This window comes from Diceros bicornis, chromosome 10 (genome assembly GCF_020826845.1).
Source record: "Diceros bicornis minor isolate mBicDic1 chromosome 10, mDicBic1.mat.cur, whole genome shotgun sequence".
NCBI lineage: Eukaryota > Metazoa > Chordata > Mammalia > Perissodactyla > Rhinocerotidae > Diceros > Diceros bicornis.
Genome location: NC_080749.1, coordinates 26,032,769 through 26,055,409, shown reverse-complemented (window position 1 = coordinate 26,055,409; position 22,641 = coordinate 26,032,769). Strand labels below are relative to the sequence as shown.

Genomic DNA, 22,641 nt, shown 5'->3' with positions numbered 1-22,641 from the left:
GTTTACCCTTTAGAAATGGTAATACATGAACAACAAAGGAAGGCTGAAGAACTGTTCAACATTAAAGGAGTCTAGAGGGAAAAGGCAATTAAATGCAATATATGAGGCTGAATTAGATTCTGAAAAAAAGGAATTTTCACTGTGTAGAACATTATTGGCCAACAGGCAAAATTTGAATAAAAACTATATATTATATCAGTATTAAAAGTGTGGATTTTGATAGATGTACTGTGGTAATGCAAGAGAATATCCTTGTACTTAGGAGATGCAGGCTGAAGTATTTAGCTGTAAAGGATCATGATGTCTGCGATTTACTGTCAAATGGTTCAGACAGTACATGAAATAGCCAGAGGGACAAAGAATGTACAACTGGTGAATCTAGGTGAGGGATATAGGCATTTATTTTCCTATTGTTACGACTTTTCTATAAGTTTGAAATTAATTTAAAATAATGAGTTAAAACAAAAGACATGACAAACGTTTGTGTTATGGCTTTGACCATGGCTAACCATGTGTACTCTGAGCCTGTTTCATCTGTAAAATAGAAATAATCTGCCCCTTCTATCTATCTCACAGGTAATTATGAAGATCAATGAGATAATGGGGTTCACAGGGTACTATTTACTTTTTCTAAGATTTGGACAAGTATTTTATGGGAAAGAAAAGAATGATTTTTCAACCCAGCTACATTTATATCACAAATGAAATTTAGATTTTATATAATTAAAAACTTTATCTTTTGTTTATCAATTATAATACAGCCATGCCTCAATTAAAGAATGCTCTGGGAATGAAGATTTTCTCTGGAACAGAATATGAAATCTTAAACTAAAATTAAACAGTACTAAACTAAGCAAAAAAAGAAATATCTACACAATCATGAGTATTTGACTATGGGTACTTAACTGCTTGTAGTTTTGTGGTCTTAGTGCTATTATCCTGGAGAACTCTTCCATTTCAATTATAAGTGAACACAGCTCATCATAGTCAGTATTCTGAAGTCTAGGAAGGTTCAATTTAGCGTAAAGAACATTTTTTACATCTCTACCGGGCACTAGTTATTGTACTATGTGCTGAGGGTGCAATGACAAATTCTTTACTGTTTCTTCTAGCTCAGTACCACTTCACGTACCCAACGTCCTCCTGTTCTTCTGATTTTACGCTTCCATTAAAACAGTACAATTTTGATGAATCATATATTTATACTTTTTTTACACTTTGGCTGAAATTTATTCAGACAGAGAGTTACTTCAATTAGTTATATTGTGACCTAGAATAAATATGAGAACCACTTGAAACGTTCCTGCAACAGTAGGTCAATAACCCTGAAAATCTTCTTGTAAAACTAATTTACATTTTCCTGACCTCCTTCATCATCATTCTGGTTCATTCTTCCTCCATAACTCAACTTTTCAAACAGAAGTGCCAAAAATTATCAGCATTTTAGCAAATACCAAATTCAATGGCATCTTCTTAATCTCTCTATATTTTTTTATTTTGTGAAGTGAATGATTCAGCCTGCCACCCCAGTCCTTTACCCTGGAACTTTTCTCCTTTAGACTTCTATGAGAGTCTGAGTTTTCTCCTTGACCATAACCTCAGATCTTATTTGATCTTCTTTCTCCAAGAGCCTGCCTCCAAGGTTCTTGTCTGGCACTCTTCTCTTTTTTTCTTTTTGAGATCATATCTCATTAAGGCATCTTAAGATGACTTCAGAGAAGTCTCTATCTCGAGAGTCGTCTTTCCTCTTCAATACCCTGTAGATAGTTGCAATCGCCTGCTTCATCTGTCTATACATGGTCTATATATATCACACTATACGCAGTGTGCCAGGGCCTCCAACTCTCTATATCCAAAGCCAGGATACCTACACACCAGCATCTCTTGAGCTCTGTGAAAGGGACCAGTCAAAAGAAAACTATAAAAGGAGAGGCATTTTGGTATGCGGTGAGAAAGAGAGCTTCCCGTAAGAGGAATAGTGGGCAGTGTTCTACAGTCAGAGTAACTTAACGTGGAATAACTATGAACAAGTTGATTTACAAGTGAAGAAAGAGGAGATTCTAGGTGGTATATATACACAATGGAATACTACTCAGCCATAAGAAATGATGAAATCCAGTCCATGTGGATGGACATTGAGGGTATAATGCAAAGTGAAATAAGTCAGAGGGAGAAGGTCAAATACCGTATGATTTCCTTCATTAAGTAGTAGATAATAACAACAATAAACAAACACATAGGGACAGAGATTGGATTGGTGGTTACCAGAGGGGAAGGGGGGAGGGAGGAGGGTGAAAGGGATAATTCGGTACATGTGTGTGGTGATGGGTTGTAATTAGTATTTTGGTGGTGAACATGATGTAATCTATGCAGAAATAGAAGTACAATGATGTACACCTGAAATTTTTACAATGTTATAAACCAATGTTACTGCAATAAACAAAAAATTAAAAAAAAAAAAAAGATGGGAGAGAGAGAGAGGGAGAGGGAGAGAGAGAGAGTCAGGGAGCAAGCAGGAGCTAGCACAGGAGCAGAGGTTTGAGCGTTTAGCATGACAATAAAACATAACATATGCCATTTTATTTATTCTTCACTCAAATAGAAAGCTCTTCACCTGAATAGAATGTCACTTGAAAAACAATTTTTAACTCGTGATAAATCGATCTTTCAAGAACATTTGTGGAAATATATACTTATAATAAAATCTGGCTCACACTATCACAGAACTGTATGCACTAATGTTTAATAATTAGTCAAAGCCTCCCACAGCAGAAAGAGCTAAATTATAATTTAAATAATACTTTTTAGCTTGTAAGATACCCCATACTGTTAGATCCTGCAAGGATGTTGGGAAAAGTCACTGAAAACTAATTCACTAAGTTTGTAAAATCAAATATTCTATACTCTAGGTAACGTTAATATTGCTCAGTCACTGTAAATCGGATTATTCTTGAGATTGTATTTAAGTCAAGGCAAGATGGTCTTCTATTTACAAATGTAGTTTAGTCTCATGAGTAGGTAATCTTGTTAAAATATTGTCAGGTTAATTGAAATTGATTTGTGTTTTCTAACCATAGTGAATACTAATCGAATATTAGACACCAAAGTGTTGGAGGTGTTGAAACTTTGACAGACACTGTTAGTGCTTCATGCTTCATGGAAGAATTTCTTGTCTCAGGGTCAACATTACTTTTCAGCCTTTTCTTCAAAATATATAAAGAGAAAATGAGGAGAAATTGCCTGCGTTTCCTTTATGAAGTTTTGTGATTTGGGACTATTTGGGAGAATTTGGAATTGGTTTTAGGGGGATTATTTATGTTTTATTTTCATTGCTGCACACAACATATTTGCATTTCCATTTGCTTAATTCCATTCCAGGTTTGCTATTCTCTACCATTCATAGTATTATTGAGCTCCACATAATAGCTTTTATAGGAGACAGACATTACCAGGAAATTTGAAATGCAGGTTGAAGATAAAGCATGATAGTTCCCGTGCCCTGGCCTGGTGACTTGGCTCACTTCTGAAGCTTATACCAAATGGGCTACACGCCTCTCCTGCGGTGTATGTGTATCGGTTCTGTGAGGCTTAAAGAAACATTCCCTAACACAAAAATAAACACACTATAATCATTCATTTTGCGGGAGTTTTACAGTTGTTGGTTAACCTGCTCCCTTATGCCCTGCAATATTCATTAGCAGATTTCTCTGTTTATGAGAGATATTATATGGAAATGGTTATGGGAAGCTAACAGATGTAACCACTGAAATAAATTAGAATGAAAAGTTCTGTTTTTCACAGATGATGCTATTGAATATGCTTTCCCCCAGCCCCCTCCACTTTAACATTTAGTTTTCTTTCAACAGAAAACTTTTCTTTACTGACTACGGGAATGTAGCCAAAGTGGAGCGATGTGACATGGACGGAATGAACAGAACAAGGATAATTGATTCAAAGACAGAGCAGCCAGCTGCACTGGCACTGGACCTGGTCAACAAATTGGTTTACTGGGTAGATCTTTACTTGGACTATGTGGAAGTAGTGGACTATCAAGGAAAAAACAGACATACTATCATTCAAGGCAGACAAGTAAGTACAATTTTGTTACAAAATGCAGCTTAGATAATAAAATAAACAGTATTATGCTAGAAAGAAAACCTGAAATTACAATGTTGAAAATTTCTTACAAAGTCAAGCTGCAATGGGTCATAAAAATTGTGATGTATTTCCTATTGGGAGAATGTTCTTTTCACAGTGCGTTCTGTAATATTGGAGATGCCTCTCCCTCCCTTCTTCCTTCTATTAAAAACAAAGCACCCAAAACAAAAACCAATAAAAATAGAACAAAAACAACAAATGAAAACAAAAATACTATACTAGTAAGAAAGCAAAGTATTAAAATAGGACAGATGTTATGACCTACTTACCAAGAACTAATTTATGTACTTCATTCATAAGGAACTGAACCATCATCTGTCCCATGTGGCATAGGAGATATTTTGCTACAAAAGCAAATGCCTGCTCATTAGAGTATCTTTATTATTTTAATAGGTTGAATTAAATTTTGCCTTCTGATGTATTCAAGTACCTCCTAAAATGAGAATTCTGTCAAAGTCACTGGGGTCAAAAATTTTTCCAATCTATACAGGTTTTCCCTTGCTGCATTACAAGTTTTTGCAGATAACTCTCAGTAAACACCTAACAGATTTTTGAGTAGAAATAAGCCTTATTCACTATTTTACTTTTTTAAATTCAATTTCACTTCACTGATTGCACTAATTTCATGTGAGATTCGTAGTCTTTGGAGCTGAAATATGTGAATCTCTTTGCTTTCTTTTGCAATGCAAAGCAAGACTGTTCTGTAATTATCCCTTAAAGTTACTTTTCCATTCTAATCAGCTTTTAACAACGAAGTTCTTTCCCCTTCTTTGGCAGGTAAACAAATGCACTAATCTGTGTGGTTAAAAAAATCAAAGTGTTCAATATTAGAGGTGAGGCCAGTTATCTCTCTCTCACCTTCAAGTGTCTTAAAAACTTTGATTTCTTTGTCAGGCCTTCGTTATGACTTTTGGAGGACCTGATCTCTAAAACGGTTATGGTGGACCTTCTTTTTACCTATATGTAATTAAAATTTTAAACCTTGAAGCAAGGATAAGGAATTCAAATTATTTTCCCCACGTCTACTTTAAAAAGTTTTTTAATGTCTGAAGTTTTTAATTATCCATTTTTTTCATTTCTATTGCCTGTGTTTTGCTGGTTCCCTAAACATATGCTTAGTCTACCACTAAGTAATCCAAGAGAGATAAATTTTTTGAAGTATTTGGGCTGTAGGCAGAATGGTCGATGCACGACTCCAAGCTCCTCCCACCTCTGCTGTGGGTAAAGAGCAGAGCAGGCAACAACGTAGTTACTCTATGGGAACAGCCCCTTCTGAAGGAAGGCAGGGAGACCGTTAAGTTAAATTTGATCTTTACTGTGAGAACACGCTGTCTACCCTGACCAATTGCCCCCTCTGTAGCCATGCTTTCTGTCCTGGGGTGTGGATTGGCAATTATGTAGAATACAATGTGGGTATGCCACAACCACACACTGCCAGATAGATGGCCCCAAACTTGCAACAAAACGTATGAGAGATTAATTGTAATGGAAGAGTTTAGCTTGCTTGCAATTTTTGTAGGAAAAAAGTATTGCCCAAGTCAAAATTGGGCCATAGATATATTTAGTGAATATGATGTCAGCTATGTGGAAAATATCAGTTAAGTACATGCATGCCCACTCTCTCTCTCTCTCTCTCTCTCTCACACAGACACACACACACACTTGCTGGGGAGTAACACTAACATAGAAAAAGATTATTTGGACTTTCACATGGAATGATTCTTCGCATTAATTCCTATCTTTCATTTCTAGCCTAGGCATGAAGAAATGAGATATGATCCAAAAACAACATGCAAAAGCCAGTCTTCTTTTAGTCACGTCTCATATGAGAGGAGCAGAAATAGTAATGATGAGTCACATATGCTAGGAAGATAACAAATCAAATGCTTTAGCTTAAAGTACAGAATTGACAAGATTTCCTGCTCAAAATAGAAAATCTTGCAATTTTGTTCTATAAAAACTTTTACAGTTGAACTATACATACTTTCTCAAATTCTCTTAACTACAAAACTATACTAAAAGTACACTAAAAGTGCAATATAGTGCCAAAGAATAATGACAAATGCTTTTTCATCAAAATCTTTACAGCAAATCAATTGTCACCACTACTGTGCCCTGGACCAGAACCATTTTAAATTAAGTATAATACAAGGAATACCCAAAGGCAGTGTGCCTAGCATGTGCCTTTGTATGAGAAAATCAGTATATCCATTCTTCCTCTGCTTTGCTGGAAGCTTCCCATGACTTTAAGATGTCTGTTCCTCCCCACAATCCCCAAGCCCTTGCCAAGGAGGAGAGTTTACACTGTTAAACTGTCGCAGATAGCAATAAACATTGTTATTCTCAAAGCAAACAGTTTTATTTTCCTTATGAATAGGCTTTAGAAAGATTGCAATTTCTGAGTAAAATGCTGACATTTTATTTACAATTAATCCAAATGTGTGATTTCATTTTTTTATTATTTTCCATGCTGGGGCAAGTACGAGTCTAAATGTAACTTGTGATTTAAAAAAAAAATGAGATTTTAAACTTTTAATACAAATTTTCAAAGCTGCTTTCTCAATCAGTCCTTTCACAGGCAGAACTGTGCTTTTGCAGATTCTACATATCCATGACTATATGAACAAGCAGCCCATAAAAATATCTCTAATTTTATAGTACAGTGCTATAAGTATATTATTGAATATGCTTGAAAGTTTGGTTCTCACTAGCCTTTGAAAAGTCACTATTGAACATGTTTTCTTAATGATACATGAATAAAATTCTCTTCTATACATTTAGAACTGCTTTATCCACTACTGCATAATGTTTTATTCTCAGAGAAAATTTTTAAATTAGTGAAATGTTGAATTCTTTGAGAGAAAATAAATGATAATGTGCCTTTGACTCTCCAGCTGTGGGAATTTTCCACAGTAGTAAATAGCAATCGTTTTTCTTTCAAGTTGAAAGCAGCATAATTAAAAATCATAGTTGTTTTTGCCCCCCTTTATAGGTCAGACATCTTTATGGTATAGCTGTGTTTGAAGACTATTTGTATGCAACCAATTCCGATAACTTCAATGTCGTAAGGATAAACCGATTTAATGGCACTGATATTCATTCATTAATTAAAATAGAAAATGCTCAAGGAATCCGAATCTATCAAAAAAGAACTCAACCAACAGGTAAGATGCAAGACTTCTTCATAACCTTCATAATGGTGGACTGAACAGGGATATGGTCCTTGTGCCTTTGTGTGGTGTTAAAATGGGTGAGTCATAAATTCTCTGTTTTGATAGCAAAAGTGTACATGCCTGCTTGATAAAATGGAATAGAACTCCCTTCACAAGTCTAAATGACAAATTGTTCAGTTCCTAGTGAATCGTTTCTACAACCATAGAATTGAAATGATGGCTAGATTTAGATTCAGGAAGGATCTTTCAAATGTGATGTATGTAGACAGAAAATCCAGGTGCTAAGATGCTATGGATTTTTTTTTTTTTGTATCATTTGGGAGACAAATTTCAAATCAGGTGACTTTCTTGCAGCATCTGTCCAGTTTTTATTGCGGTCTTTGAAGTCTCTTGACTTAACATCCCAATTGTTCTTTAGCACAGATTAACTAAAAAATAATTTTTAATGGGAAGGCTGCAATGTTTCTGAGTATTTCTAAAAAATACAAAGTAGTTATTTTGCAAACTAGGTAGTGATGCGTGTTCATCAATCCTGTTTAGGGTCAATCATATATAGAGTAACGTAATGTACAACCACCACCACCCAAGATTTCCATTGTCTTTTTGTGCTTCAAATTAAAACTAATTCAGAATTATCTAAACATTAACATAGATTCAATTGAGGTAATGTATTGTCACAAGTATGTTTATGGTAAATTCAAATTTGGAATTCTGCAGATAGCCTTATTAGAGTTTGATATTAGGATTTATTCATTTGCCAATTATTCAGTGACCATTTACTATGTGCCAGGAGCTATTCTACATATACTGGGAGTACAGCAATGAATAAAACAGACAAAAAATTCTTGCCTTAGTGAGATTTGCATCCTAGTGGAGAAGACATAATAAAAAAAATAACCAAGTAAATTATTACTATGTTAGAAGATAATGAGTGCTATGGAGAAAAATAAAGCAGATAAGGAGGATAAGGAATGTCAGGGATGGGAGTAGTTTGCAATTTTATTTTGAGTGGTCAGAGGAAGTCTCATTGAAAAGATAAAATTCAATGAAGACTTGAAGTAGTTGAAGGAGAGATGCATGAACATGGCAAGCAGAGAGATGAGCAAGCACAAAGATCATGAGGATGAGCATGCTTAGATTGTTCAAGAAGCAGCAAGAAGACCCATGCCTCTGGAGCAGAGTAAACCAGGGGAAGAGAAGTAGGAAATTACACAGGAGAAATGAAGGAAGACCACACCAAGTAGGGAGAGCCCTGTAGACAATTGTAAAATCTTTTGCTTATACTTTTAGTGAGATGGGGAGTCCTTAGGAAGCATTAAGCAAAGGAGTCTCATGATCTGACTGACTTTCTCAAGGAATCGCTATGGCTACTGTGTTGTCAATAGGCTGTGGGGGACAAGGGTTGAAGGGTGGAGAAAATAGTGGATTGGAACAAGATGGTAACACTGAAGGTGCTGAGAAGTAGGTAGATTCAGGATATATTTGAAAATAAAGCCAATAGGATTCCCTGATGGATTAGATGTGGAGTGTAAATAAAAAAAAGAGTCCAGGATGATGACAATGTTTTGGGCTGAGCAAATGGAATAATTGAGTTATTTCTGAGACTGGGGAAACAAGCATGGAGCAGATTTTGGGGCAAAGAAAAGAAGTATAATTTTCACATGTTATTTCAAACGTCCGTCATAAATTTAGGTGGAGATATCAAGGAGGTATTTGAGTATGCAAGTCATGATTTCAGAGGGTAGTCCAGGCTGGAGATGACAGGAGTCATTGGCATATAGATGACATTTAAAGCTATGAAAATAGACGTGATTACCAAGGAAGTAACTGTAGATAGAGAAGAGAAGAGTTCCAAATAAAGGACACTGGGACACTCCAACAATAAAAAGTCAAAAAGAATAGGAGGACCCAAAAGAGGAGACTGAGAAGAATCTTGTTAAGTCCAATTGGCTATTGGATTTAGCAGCAAAAAGCCCATAGGGATCTGACAAGAGCAGTTTTGTGGGGAAGTGAATGTCTGAGTAGAATGGGTCTGAGAGACAGGAAGGAAAGGAATTGTAGAAAAGGAGCATAGATAACTTTGAGAAGTGTTGATGTAAGGTGGAGCAGGGAAATGAGGAGCTAAATGAAGGATTACTGTAGGACTTAAGGTTAAAAGAAGGATTTTTTTTCCCGAGATGCAGAAATAATGGCACATTTCTATTCTGATGGGCGTGATCCAATGGAGACAGCAAAAGTAATGATGAAAGTGAGAAAGTAAAGTGTTGCTGAGTAGGTGAGAGGAGATGTGATCTAGTATACAAATGGGGTGAGATTGGAAAATAAAAGCAACACTCTTGGTGGGAAAAAATAGTTAAAACAACATTTCATTCATCTTTTTATTTAGAGAATGAGGAATAAAAAAAGAACATGGCAAAAAATTTTAAAGTATAACAATTTTATTATTAAGAGAAAATTACCATGATTCATCACAATTTCAAGTAAGTGGTGATTGAAAAGAAATATAATTACCATGATACATAAAATCTTACTGACATTATTCCTATGCTGGTCGTTTCTCTTTGACCTATCTTTTTTTTTCTCATCTTCTCCATATGGTACTTTTCCTATTTTTTTTTTTTTTTTAGGTCTCTAACTTTACACTCACGAAAAGTCCTAATCCTCAATCTCCACATGCAAACACAGCCTCCCCCTTTTGAAAATCACAGTCACACGCAAACACAAAATTCATTTTGTGCTCAGGTTCTCAAAATGGCAATTGACTCAAAATTGAAAAAAATATGTTGTCTCAGCACATCTCAATAAAGATAATCACTGAATCACGTTCCTTCTAGGTTAGGTGCCCAAATAATGGATTATTTCAAAAAAAATCCTTTCTCTCCTTAACTACCTAACCTGGGATATTTTTACAGTATCTTTTTATATTTGTAAGAAATGTGTATTTAAAAAAAATAAAACAAGCATGTACCCAAAAAATCATGTTACTTTTATTTTGCTTATATGTAAACAGTTTAAACTAATATAAAAAATATTTTATCCCTCAGAATATTTTTTTAAATATTCTGTGGCCTTAGGAGGATTTTGGCAAATCTCTTCCTCTTCTTCTATGAAGTTTAAACTCTTTTTCCAATTGATTATGGTACTAAATAGGTGGGTATATAGATTTTTCTAAGATTCCTTCTTCTTGCATTGTAAAAGTTTCAACATACTGATACACATAATTATCTTGTCTTTGGAGAATTTTAAGCGTGCTGTTTTTCATTTGTTGTAGTCAGGAGCCATGCGTGTGAAGTGGATCCATATGGAATGCCAGGGGGATGTTCACACATCTGTCTGCTCAGCAGCGGTTACAAAACACGGACCTGTCGCTGCAGGACTGGCTTCAACTTGGGAAGTGATGGCAGGTCATGCAAAAGTATGTTGTTAAAATCAAATATTTTGCCAGAAGCTGGCTTCAGAATAGGGTTTTTAGTATTAATTAGCAGCATCAACATCAATAACAACATGAGATTTCACCAGGTGAAATTTGCCTGTGAATATGTACCAGCCATTTTTCTCAAAATTAGTATTTAGGGGTTTTTTTTTTGCGATACTGTGAAAACTAATGAGGCTGTAGAGTCATTAAATTTGTGGATCTTCAAGAAAAATACTTTAGGGAAGATTTTTAGGGCGATCTTTGCCTTAATTCTCTAAATAATGTTTTTGATCAAATAAGCCCAAGTCATTGGTTGACCAGATTTTTCTCTTATCTGAACCAACATGCTGCTCCTAGCAATAAATGTGTTGTTTAGTCCAAGAGAAATCCACCTAAATCACCTTAACCAGCATCATTAGGGAGAGAAATTAATTTCATTATTTAATTTTCCAGGTAATTGGAGCTATACTAATTAAATATCAATCTCTTTAACAATTTTGTTTTATTTTTGAAATATGCTAGAATAATTTAATTGTTCATTACTTAAATAAACTAATAGATATTTTTTATAAATGACTTTTGCAAGTTTAAATTTTTACACAAAAATTAGTCAAGGTCTTTCCTTGGGGTTTTTATAATAAGATATAGTGGAATAGCCCCTGTAGAAACAGCGTCCTCGTGGAGGCTGTTGGTCTTTAAGTGTCCCCTAAATGCCATAATTTTTAAAGTTATGATGACTACTTTTTACAGTGTCTGTTTTGTTTCCATTTTGTCATAGTGATTGCTTTTTTTTTTTTCCTGAGGAAGATTCGCCCTGAGCTAACATCTGTTGCCAATCTTCCTCACTTTTTGCTTGAGGAAGACTAGGCCCTGAGCTAACATCTTTGCCAATCTTCCTCTATTTTGTACATGGGGCGCTGCTACAGCATGGCTGACCAGTGATGTAGGTCTGCGCCTGGGATCTGAACCTGTGAATCCAGGCTTCCGAAGCGGAGCGCACGGAACTTAACCTCTATGCCACAGGGCCAGCCCCATTGATGGCTTTTTATTTCTGTCAGTGCTCCCTCTCTGGTCACCATCCTGCCATTTCTTCTACTTTCTTGTCATATACTTGCTGAAGACTATGAAATGAGACCACTAAATTTGTGATAATTTTAGGTATAAATGGTTAGAATTAATAGTACAAATACTTTTAAATTGAGAACCCAAGAGCCTCAACTGTTATCAAATATATGCATTTTAGTATTTTATTTTCATTTCTAACTTTGTATTAAATGCTGGGAATGTAAAGATACCAGGTCTCATGTTCAAGAGATCCTCTGAATAATTGAGAATACGTGTCAGAAGCCTCAAGAAATGAGAAGCTGTGTGTGTGTGTGTGTGTATGTGTATGCATGTGTGTGTAACCAGCCTTTAAACTGGTCTAGTTACTACTTGGGAAGTGATGGCAGGTCATGCAAAAATGCAATCATACACATTTATACATGCATATGTGTATACGTACATACACACGATTGGGGAATAAACATGAGATCAGAGTTGCATAAGCTTCAGTCATCCCTGATGTAGTATATCAGTCAGGGTACATTTATATTAACAGAAACAATTCTAGACTTTTTAAGAAGAAAGAATCAAATGCAAATAGATAGGTACTTACAAAATTATTGAAAAGCCTGAAGCAGCAGCTTCTAGACTGGGTCTTCGGAACGTTCCTCAAAACCACCATCAAACTAGCCTTGCTTAAAGGTGGAACAGCTGGCACAATCAGAAGCTAGGGCATCAGGAAGCCACAAATGGCGATGGTAACTTCAAAAACACACCATTTTAGCTGAGATCCAGTGATTAGGAAGTTTACACCACAACTATTAGCTCCAGAAATATATCACAACTGATAGTCCCCTACTGGTAAACAAAACAGAACAAAAAGACACCCTCTTCCTTACCTCTTGATATACACAAAAGGAGAAGACTGATATGGCAAAATTCAATTTCTCCATCAGATGAATACCAGCTGAAGCAGCAAAACATGGCCTCATTTCCATATTACCAACTTGAGTTCATACATGTGATTTTAAGTATTTAAATTAAAACCAGAACCCTGGCTATGTATCTGTGAAATTTAGTTTTTAGTTTTCAATTGTCTATAGTACAGGAAAACACATTAGAAAAAATTTTAAAGTAGGTATTGAATGACTAAAAAAATTGACTAAAGAAAACAATGTGGGGGCCAGCTCAGTGGTGTAGTGGTTAAGTTTGCATGCTCTGCTTCAGTGGCCCAGGGTTTGTGGGTTCAGCTCCCAGGCACGGACCTACACACTGCTTGTCAACCCATGCTGTGGTGGCATCCTGCATACAAAATAGAGGAAGATTGGCACAGATGTTCACTCAGGGACAATCTTTCTCATCAAAAAAAAAAAAAAAAAGAGAAAAAGAGTTACCATTCTTATTTAAAACATAACATGCACACACACACACACACATACCTTAAACCAATGAAGTACCAGGTTTACGAGTTAGCAGTTACAATATCAATTAAAAGTAAAAGCAAAAACAAATGTTGGCAAGAATGGGTATGGTGAAACTAGTGTTCTTATGCGTTGCTAATAGAATTGGAAATTGATATCACTATTGGAAAGGCATTTTATACATAAAACTGATAATATCCTTTAAGTTATCTCACTTTTGACTGAATAAATTCATTGTAAATATATTTATAATAACAAAACCAAGAAATAATGTAAATATCCAACAACAGGTAAGGAGCTGACTATATTATATTGCCTCTAGCAAGGGAACATGATGCTGCCATTGAAAAGACTGTTTTGAGGACTTTTTAATGACACAATAAAATATCATTAAATTTTTAAAAATTAGATACTAAAACGCATATATGTTTCCTATTTTTAAAAAGCAAAAGTATCTATGCATATAAAGTTGATAGGAAATACTCAAGAATGTTAATTTTCAAATGAATCTGTGCTACTTTTAAATAACGTAAAGTATTATTTTTAAGGAAAATAGTCTTGACAGTAGGTAGACACTGAGCGGCTGTGAGGGCAGTCAGGAAGAGGGCTGTTAATATTCTTTACCCAGTAATTCCATTTCTGGAAATGTGTACTAAGAGGTCATCTAAGAAAATGTGTAAAATGCTAGGATGAAAAAAAATGCTTATCTCAGTTTTATTATAATAATGAAAAGATTAAACCAACTGAGGGATGGTTTGGCAAATTATCATCTATCATACTGCTCATACTGAAAGAATGTAAGGCTCAAAATAATGCACCAACATAGAACATAATTTTGATGCTAAGATTTAATAATAAAAGCAGAATATAAAATTGAATGTCCTCTTCTATATAAGTAACTGTGCATTAGAAAAATAGCTAAATAAATTAAATTTGAAATAGTCACACTAAGGAATAAAATATAACAGTGAAAATGAATGAACCATGACTACAACCGTGGAAGAATATCAAGAATGTAATCAGAATAAAATTAATTCACAGAAGAATTCACACGTGCAATTCAAACATGCAAAATTGGACAGTCCACTGTTGGGAAATATGTACAACATATGTGTTAAAACTTTGAAAAATACATGATAACACAATAATCAGAATATTGGATGTCTCTGGGATGGGAGGGGGTTGGGTTTGGGGCACATGCTTGCCTTCCAGTGTTCTGGAAATATTCTTAAGATCTGTGCTAGTTACATGGGATTTGTTTTTATTTTTATTCTTTATATATTAAAATTTTATAAATAATTGTTCATATACATTTAATATTCAGTAATATTAATTTAAAAAGAAAACAAGAAAGAAAATATATAAAATTATATGAATATATAAAATGATAATATAGTTTGTATTGAGGGTGTTGAGTTTATGAGTAATCACTTATTTTTTCTTTTCTTTTTCCTCCAAATTTTCCATAATGTAGTTATTTTACTTTGCTAAGAATCTCACTTATGGTATGGTTATCCAGTTATGATTGAATCATTTGTATCCTCAGTTTTGTTAATAAAACTCAATATATTTTTCCTTTTATATAAAATATTTCCTTCAAAATTGTGTAGACTATACTAAATATAGCGTGCCCTAGCAATTCGAGAGCCTCGTGTATATTTTCATATAAAAGTCTGAAGGAGTCAATTTACTCTGTAGAAAAAGCTACCTTAATTCTGTCACTTTAACCCAGGAGACAGTTTTTTGTTTTGGGTTTTTGTTTTTCTTTGTTTTGTTTTTGATAAGGGCTGTGTTGTACAGCCTTAACAATCAGAGTTATTGGCAGAATGTATCCATCTCTGACATTCCAATTAAGATGTGAAGAAAAAAGTGATGCCGTAACTGGCATTTGATTTTTCTTCTTAAAAAAAATCACATATTTAGACAAATGTAATATCTTCACATGCAAGTGTGAGATACTGTGTGATTCTTTTTCTTTGCCTCTGACAGTCTGTAAATGCAAACTCTGAGGGAGGTGTGTTTTAAATATTCTGAAGTTCTTAGCATTGTCAAACATAATGAATGCTACAGTTACCATCTACAGAATGTGTTTAATTGTAATGAATTGTAAAATTGAATGTGCCGGATGTTTTAATAAATGTCCATTTTACAGTTACAAGTTATCCTATGATCTGTCATGTTTTTGCTATACAGACAGCTACAGACAAAAGAATAATTAACTAAATATAACCCATTCATGGAAGTAATTTCTGTTTTAATTAAAGTAATGCAATTAACTGGCCTTCTTGCATCAAGATACATTTGGCATATTTTGGAGTTTAATTTTTCGTATTGAATTTAAAAAATGCTAATTGCACCAGTTAATTAAACAGTGACATTATGAAGTGTAAAGAAGATTAGGCAGCATCGGTTGTTTATGTTGGTAATCTTTCTTCTGCAGGACCGAAGAATGAGTTGTTCCTCTTTTATGGGAAAGGACGCCCAGGAATTGTTAGAGGAATGGACTTGAATACCAAGATAGCTGATGAATACATGATCCCCATAGAAAATCTGGTAAACCCTCGTGCTTTAGATTATCACGCAGAAACCAATTATATCTACTTTGCTGACACCACCAGTTTCCTAATTGGCCGGCAGAAGATAGATGGCACAGAGAGAGAAACCATCCTGAAAGATGGTGAGTGACAATGTGTAACATTAACATCAAACTGCCCAGAGATAAAACACTTTAAAGGATAAATCCAATGTATGTCAAACTGACTTTAACCAGAACCCAAGTTACTCTTGGTTTAAAAATATTTGTTAATTTAGAGGCTGGCCCGGTGGCTCAAGCGGTTAAGTGCACGCGCTCTGCTGTGGCGGCCCGGGGTTCGCTGGTTCGGATCCCCGGCGCGCACCGACGCACTGCTTGATAAGCCATGCTGTGGCGGCGTCCCATATAAAGTGGAGGAAGATAGGCACCGATGTTAGCCCAGGGCCGTCTTCCTCAGCAAAAAAAGAGGAGGATTGGCGGATGTTAGCTCAGGGCTGATCTCCTCACAAAAAAAAAAAAAAAAAAAAAAAAAATTTGGTAATTTAATTTTCTTCAGTAATATTATTTCTGCATGTTTTTTACATACCAGTGTATTAAAACCTTCATTATAAAATTGAACTTGCAATTGTCCACTACATTTTAAGTATTAAAAGAAAGCAAATGAACTATTTATCCACCTTCATGGAAAATGTAGATTTACAATTATATGTTTACAATGCTAAATGGCAGAACAGAAGATTTAACAGGACACTAGAGGCTTGTAATATTTGGTTCTCACTAGAATATTGCCCATGTCACTCAAAATGCATTAAAAATATCAATGTCTGCATTGTCACCCCAATTCTTGCACATTGTTTCTTACTTTATAAATCATTAAAATTGAGTTCTCTAGAGTTGTCCTTGAAATATCAGTATCTATAGAGAAACTTTGTTTATACCTATTTTTACTTACAGATACATATATGTAATTATATCTATACAAAAATATGCATATACTTTATTAAAATCAGTACATTTCATAAATTACTTGGCTTAGGAACAACCAATCAAGTAACAAAATAATATAACTTTGATATAAGTAGAAAGGATCTTTACTAATCCAGCAAACCAAATCTTTGGCTGCTAGTCACCTTTAGGCAAGTTAACTAATGATTCTGGACCTCAGTGTCCTCATATATACAGTCTGCTTACTTTTCAAATATTTTAAAAATCCTTGATTTATGGAACATTAATTATATGCTTATTATGTGAAGGACACTGTGCTAGCTATAATAGGAGATAAAAGGAATTTTAGGAAATGGCTACAGCCTTCAAGGAGGTCATAATTTACATTTGAAGATAATATAAGCACACAAAAAATGTAAAGGCTTTGCAGCATTTAAGTTAATTAATAAATTCAAAGCGAGCCCAAAGAAATATATGATTAGTGGAGAATGTCCATGTAATGAGAATCCATAGGAATGAGAGATGTCTTTGTGTGGGTATTCTCAGACAACTTTTTGTGGAGGAAGTGGCATTTGGGCTAGATCTTAAAGGAAGAATGTTAAAGGGGAGGGAAGGATATTTCAAATCCCATGAAAAAAATAAAAACAAAACATGCTCCAGAAAGAGGATGAGGGGAAATTAAGTGGATCCCTACTGGAGGCTTTGTTTACAGTTAATAGTGACAGGGGAGATGTGGAAAGTGAAGGGTGGTGAAATGAAAGACCTTTAGTGTGAGGTGGAGGGGCTTGGATAAAATCCTGAAGGAGTGAGAGAGAGGAAATGCTGTTGAGCCTAAGAATAATGTGAATGAGAAGATATTTTGGGAGAATCAATCTGGTGGTGGAGTGTAGAATGGATCAGAGAGAGAAAGGAGAGAAAATACAAGCAGAGAGATAGACTAAAATTATTTGCAGCATGAGGGGTAATGAATGGTGGTCTCTCCTATCTTTTAGAGGGAATGAGGGCAGCACAAGAAGATTATTCATTCAACTCAGGTTCACTTTGAATCAAACCTTTAATGATAAAAAAAGTACGGTGGGGCCAGCCCCGTGGCTTAGCGGTTAAGTGCCTGTGCCCTGCTACTGGCGGCCCGGGGTTTGGATCCCGGGCACGCGCTGACGCACCACTTGTCCGGCCATGCTGAGACGGCGTTCCACATACAGCAACTAGAAGGATGTGCAACTATGACATACAACTATCTACTGGAGCTTTGGGGAGAAAAAGGGGGAAAAAAAAAAAAGGAGGAGGATTGGCAATAGATGTTAGCTCAGGGCCGGTCTTCCTCAGCAAAGAGGAGGATTGGCATGGATGTTAGCTCAGGGCTGATCTTCCCCACAAAAAAAAAAAAAAAATTCATAGAACATTAAAAGAGAAAAGAAGAAGTAGTCAGGGGTTGATTAAAAAAAAAAAAAAAGTACGCTTTCCAGGAATGACAAATGAAGTGCTAAAATGAAAAATATCCCTGTTTTTGTCTTTTTATAGTTTACTCATTAAAACAATATAAATCCACCATAATTTAACATTCCTAAGGAGTTTCTAATTAGAGTTAAAATTTTTACTTTAAATTGGACTTGACAGAGGCTGTCTGCCTGCTCTCTCTGTAATGTGATATCAGATGATAGGGACTTGACAGTTTTAGAAGACAATGAATTTGCACATTCTCTCTAAGTAGGTGTGTTTGGATTGCGCTGATTTTGGCCTAGACATTTTCAAAGGGTACTGAAATGATATATAGAGGGTTCTTGGTTTCTTTTCAAAGTGTCAGTTTCTGTGCTGTGACTGAATGTTCCAGCTAATAATCCTAACTTTGATAACAGTGTCTTATCAGTGACATTGGTGGTTCTTTGCATTCCACCACAGCAACAGAGATCAACTCTAATAGCTGCTTGACTGCCAGGCGCGTCTGTACAGTGTTGCTTTGGTAGTGTGAAGGTTATGAGAACACTTTGTAGATTTTCACATCTGAAATATACTTAACATTTTGGTATTCCTATATAAGGACAGCTTAATATCTTTCTATTAGTGTATCTTTTTCTCTTACTGGTAAGGAGAATAATAATAGATATTATGATGCAAGATTAACATGTCAAAACACAACTTATATTTGGCAAATGATAACTTGTGATTCTTGGAATCAGAAAAATTAAGTTTGATGTGTATTCACTCATTTAGTGGGAGTGTCTACCATCCAACCTGAAGACTGAGAGCCAGTACTTGGTTGGACAAATAATTCTGTAAGCTTGGTAAAATTCTGAGTCTTAGGATAAATTTGTATAGTTTGAAGTACAAGGCTATAAAAATTTTGCTGTTTGTATATAAAACATAAATATCTTGGACATCTGTGTAAGCTCAGATCCTTTCTATAAAGAAAAAAAAACAGCATTCTAAGAAAATGTCCATTTCTATTCATTCTTTGATTTTGTTTCTCTCAGAGGTTTATTGAAAAACCTCCTGAATATGCTATATCCTATAGTCTTTGTGGGTGGGCTGCAACAGTAGTTAAATAAATGAGAAAGGAAAATTTGAGGGATATATATCTTAATAATTATGGAAAATATCTATAAAATGAAAACATATCAGTGATTTAATAAAAATAGACTTCTATAAGGACATAACATTTACCAATCTGTATTTTTTTCCTCTCCAGAATTTTTGCCAAAATTTTTATAAAATTCATACTTTCTATTTTTTTAAATTAATATGTGATTTATTTATTTGTAGAGTCAATAAATATTTAATGAATGCCTTCTCTGGGCCAGGTGCTGTTCTAGGTGATGGGAATGCTGCAGTAAACAGGGGAAAGCTTCCTATTTAGTTTATATTTAAATAATGGGAGGCAGATAATAACCACATAAATGAACAAGACAATGATAAATGCTATAAAGAAAATAAAGTAGGATACTGTGGTAGAAAGTAAAAGGAGATATCAACAGGAGGCAAAATTAGACAAAGTGGTCAGGGAATTTAAATGAGCCATTCTTTCCAGGTATAATTGTTCCTCTCTCTAAGAAAACAGGATAGATGCTCTTTATAATATTGAATTCACTTTTATCTTCTTGCATGTCTTGTCCAAGATTTGTTTTACATTGTAGTATGAATTATAATTTTCAGCAGAAAGGAAAAAATATAAAAATGATAACTATTCAATTTATTATTGCATGTATTCTATTAGTCAGTACTTGTTTTTAAACTGTATAAATTAACTCTACTGGGATACATATATCCAAATAGAAGGCATTTTAAAATAATCTTTCATATCATTTCGTATCTTTAAAGTATTTAAAAAAAAGCACTCAAAGCATTTTTCCTGAGTTTGAAAGTTACTAATACCTGCAGCTATAGTAGAAAAACTGTAGTTTCAATAGATCCCATAATTAAACTGGAGATTTGAGGTCACCAAGTTTATGGTAATTTGTTATAATAGTCACAGGAACTAACACAAAGCCTATGGTCTTAACCAGTTTGCTATACTGACCTTGTATACTTCTTATAGTGGATTCTAATTGATTGAGATCTGCAGCAGGTACGTGTTTCCACACCTCGGAATCTTCCTTTAATGAAGGTCTTTATAGGAGCCATGAAGTTAGAGAACAATGAGTAACTTTGGACAGGATGCAAGGTAGGCTCTCTTTTTTGATATTATGAATTGAAGTGTAGCCAGGAGGAAGGGGAAGCAGTCTCACTATGCCAAAAATATTCTCCAAATGACATGTTTAAAGGTAATCTGTTGAGTTACTACCAAAACGTAGTGCCATATTTATGTCGTTGCTTGTCCAGCATCCAGAGTCAAACCCTGCTCTTCAGCTCAGTTCCATTCCCAGCATCTCCATACCCCCTCCATGGATTTTAGAATCCAACAGTTCCTCTAATTTTGTATTGAAATGTATGGTATTATACCTGGGTCAAGAACTATTATTTGATAATTCATCATTGTAATACTTAGAACCTTCACTACCACCACCACCACACACACACACATGCACACATATACGTGACCACCAACTTAATACCCACTTCAGAACTCCAGAAATATTTCCAATCCTCTGCTCTAACCAGTCCTAGGGCAGCCACTTACAATGCATTGTAGGATGTTATTTGTTCCCAAATGATGTAGACCTAAGAGTAAGATTATCATTTTCTGCACCTAGAGATCACCATTTGTTCTTGGATTTCAATGAACTTCATGATTGTATAACTCTCTAGGAATTTCTAGTGTCTCATAAAGACTGAGTTTTACAGTGATGAAAGAAACATGTTGAGATATCATTAATGAATTATGTTAGAAAGTTTCCGTGAACTTTAAAGAGTAATGATGCTTTGCAAACATTTTAAAATTAAGAACAAGCTTTCACTCTGTTATTAGATTACTGGTGAATATCAATCTCATTTTTGTGACTTTAACTCTGAACTTTCTCATAAAGAAAAGCTCTAAGATTCTGAGAGACGTAGACTCTGACCAACCATTAAAGAAAATAATAAAGACGTTCGTCAGTCATAAGACATTTCGTAATTAAAACTGTCAGGAAGAGATTTGTGAGCATTTGCAACTCTTGAGAATCTCATGGATGTTGTTGTCTTGCTGAGTAGCAAGGTTATAGCCTGTTTGCACACACTGACTCTTGCTGACTGCCGATACGATGTTTTTCCAGAACTTACTGGAGATTTGAGTCCTGAAAACATAGGCTCAATTGCATGTTTAGTTTGTAAATAGATGTTTCTCATAATTTATGATATTTCTCGTAAATTATATGAGATATTTGAAAAAATCTTTAAGCCAATATATGTCTTTTTGTCTGAAAAGTTGACATGGATATGAGAATATTGAAATCTGGGTTCTAAAACATATTAAGTCATCAAAAATGGAATTAGCCATGTGACTAATGGGTTTTAGTAAACATGGAGGAAAAGACATCTTTCCCCTTATTTGTTTCCACCCAAAAAAGGCATACACACATGTGTATAAGTATAGATGAACACAGCATACTACACACACACACACACACACACACACACACACACACACATACACACACACACGGACTCAGAATAGCTTTAGAAGCTTCTATAAGTAAGTCTATTGTCTTGTAAATGTTAAACTGCTGGTAAGATCAAAAGAGAGAATCTGAAAATACTTATTAATCTTCAAAGTATCATTGAAGTATTATTACAAATATAATTGTTACATTAATTATTTTGATTGGTAGAACATTTTTGAACACTTTAAATAAATTACCAGTTTTCAGCATGAATTAAAAGAAATATATTCAACCCAGTTGCTTAATTATTCTTAGCATTATGTAATTTTTATTTGTTGCTTCAGAAATCACTTGAGAATCCTTTACTAACCTAGAACTACTATTATGAATATTGACTGTAATTGTGCTGTTGCTTAGGTTAATACAAATTTCTGATTAAAAAAATAGTTTGATAAATCAGTCTTGGCTGACTTTACCATGGAGATTCTAAAGTAGGAAATGCTAGCTCAAATTGTGGGGCCAGATAATGTCCACAATGTAAGCCACGTTCCCATGAAACTAGCCATTGTGAGAGGATTTTAGGGAAGTGTTAATAGTCATTGTCTGTGTAACAAATATGTTGAAAAATGTGACTCTGAACTATCTAAAGCATAACTTTATTTTTGCATCCCATTGACTTTAAAAATTTATTCAGTAGAGTAAACTTTCCTACCCTATAGAAAAACTTGGTAAAATCCCAATCCTTTCCATTTACAACCAGGCAGCAGACAGACCTCTCAGTCACTTTAAGTCAGAAATTTGGTAATTAGAATGCCCAATCTACTACATATACTTATATATCACAATTCTAAATTCAATATATCTGCAAATCTTTCTTGTTCCCTGCTTGTGTTGTCTTCTGGCTAGAAGCCTGAGAAAGGAAAGGAGGGCATATTTG

At 34.7% G+C, this 22,641-nt stretch overlaps 1 protein-coding gene across 1 annotated transcript in view; it reads left to right on the top strand.

Annotated features, from left to right (window-relative positions):
• The window catches only part of LRP1B (LDL receptor related protein 1B), a 1,024,768-nt gene that overhangs the window by 220,054 nt on the left and 782,073 nt on the right, over positions 1–22,641 (top strand). The window contains exons 5-8 of the mRNA XM_058548897.1: positions 3,867–4,089; positions 7,151–7,322; positions 10,603–10,746; positions 15,652–15,888. Of these exons, the coding sequence (XP_058404880.1) occupies positions 3,867–4,089; positions 7,151–7,322; positions 10,603–10,746; positions 15,652–15,888 (776 nt within the window). The remainder of the gene's footprint in view (positions 1–3,866; positions 4,090–7,150; positions 7,323–10,602; positions 10,747–15,651; positions 15,889–22,641) is intronic.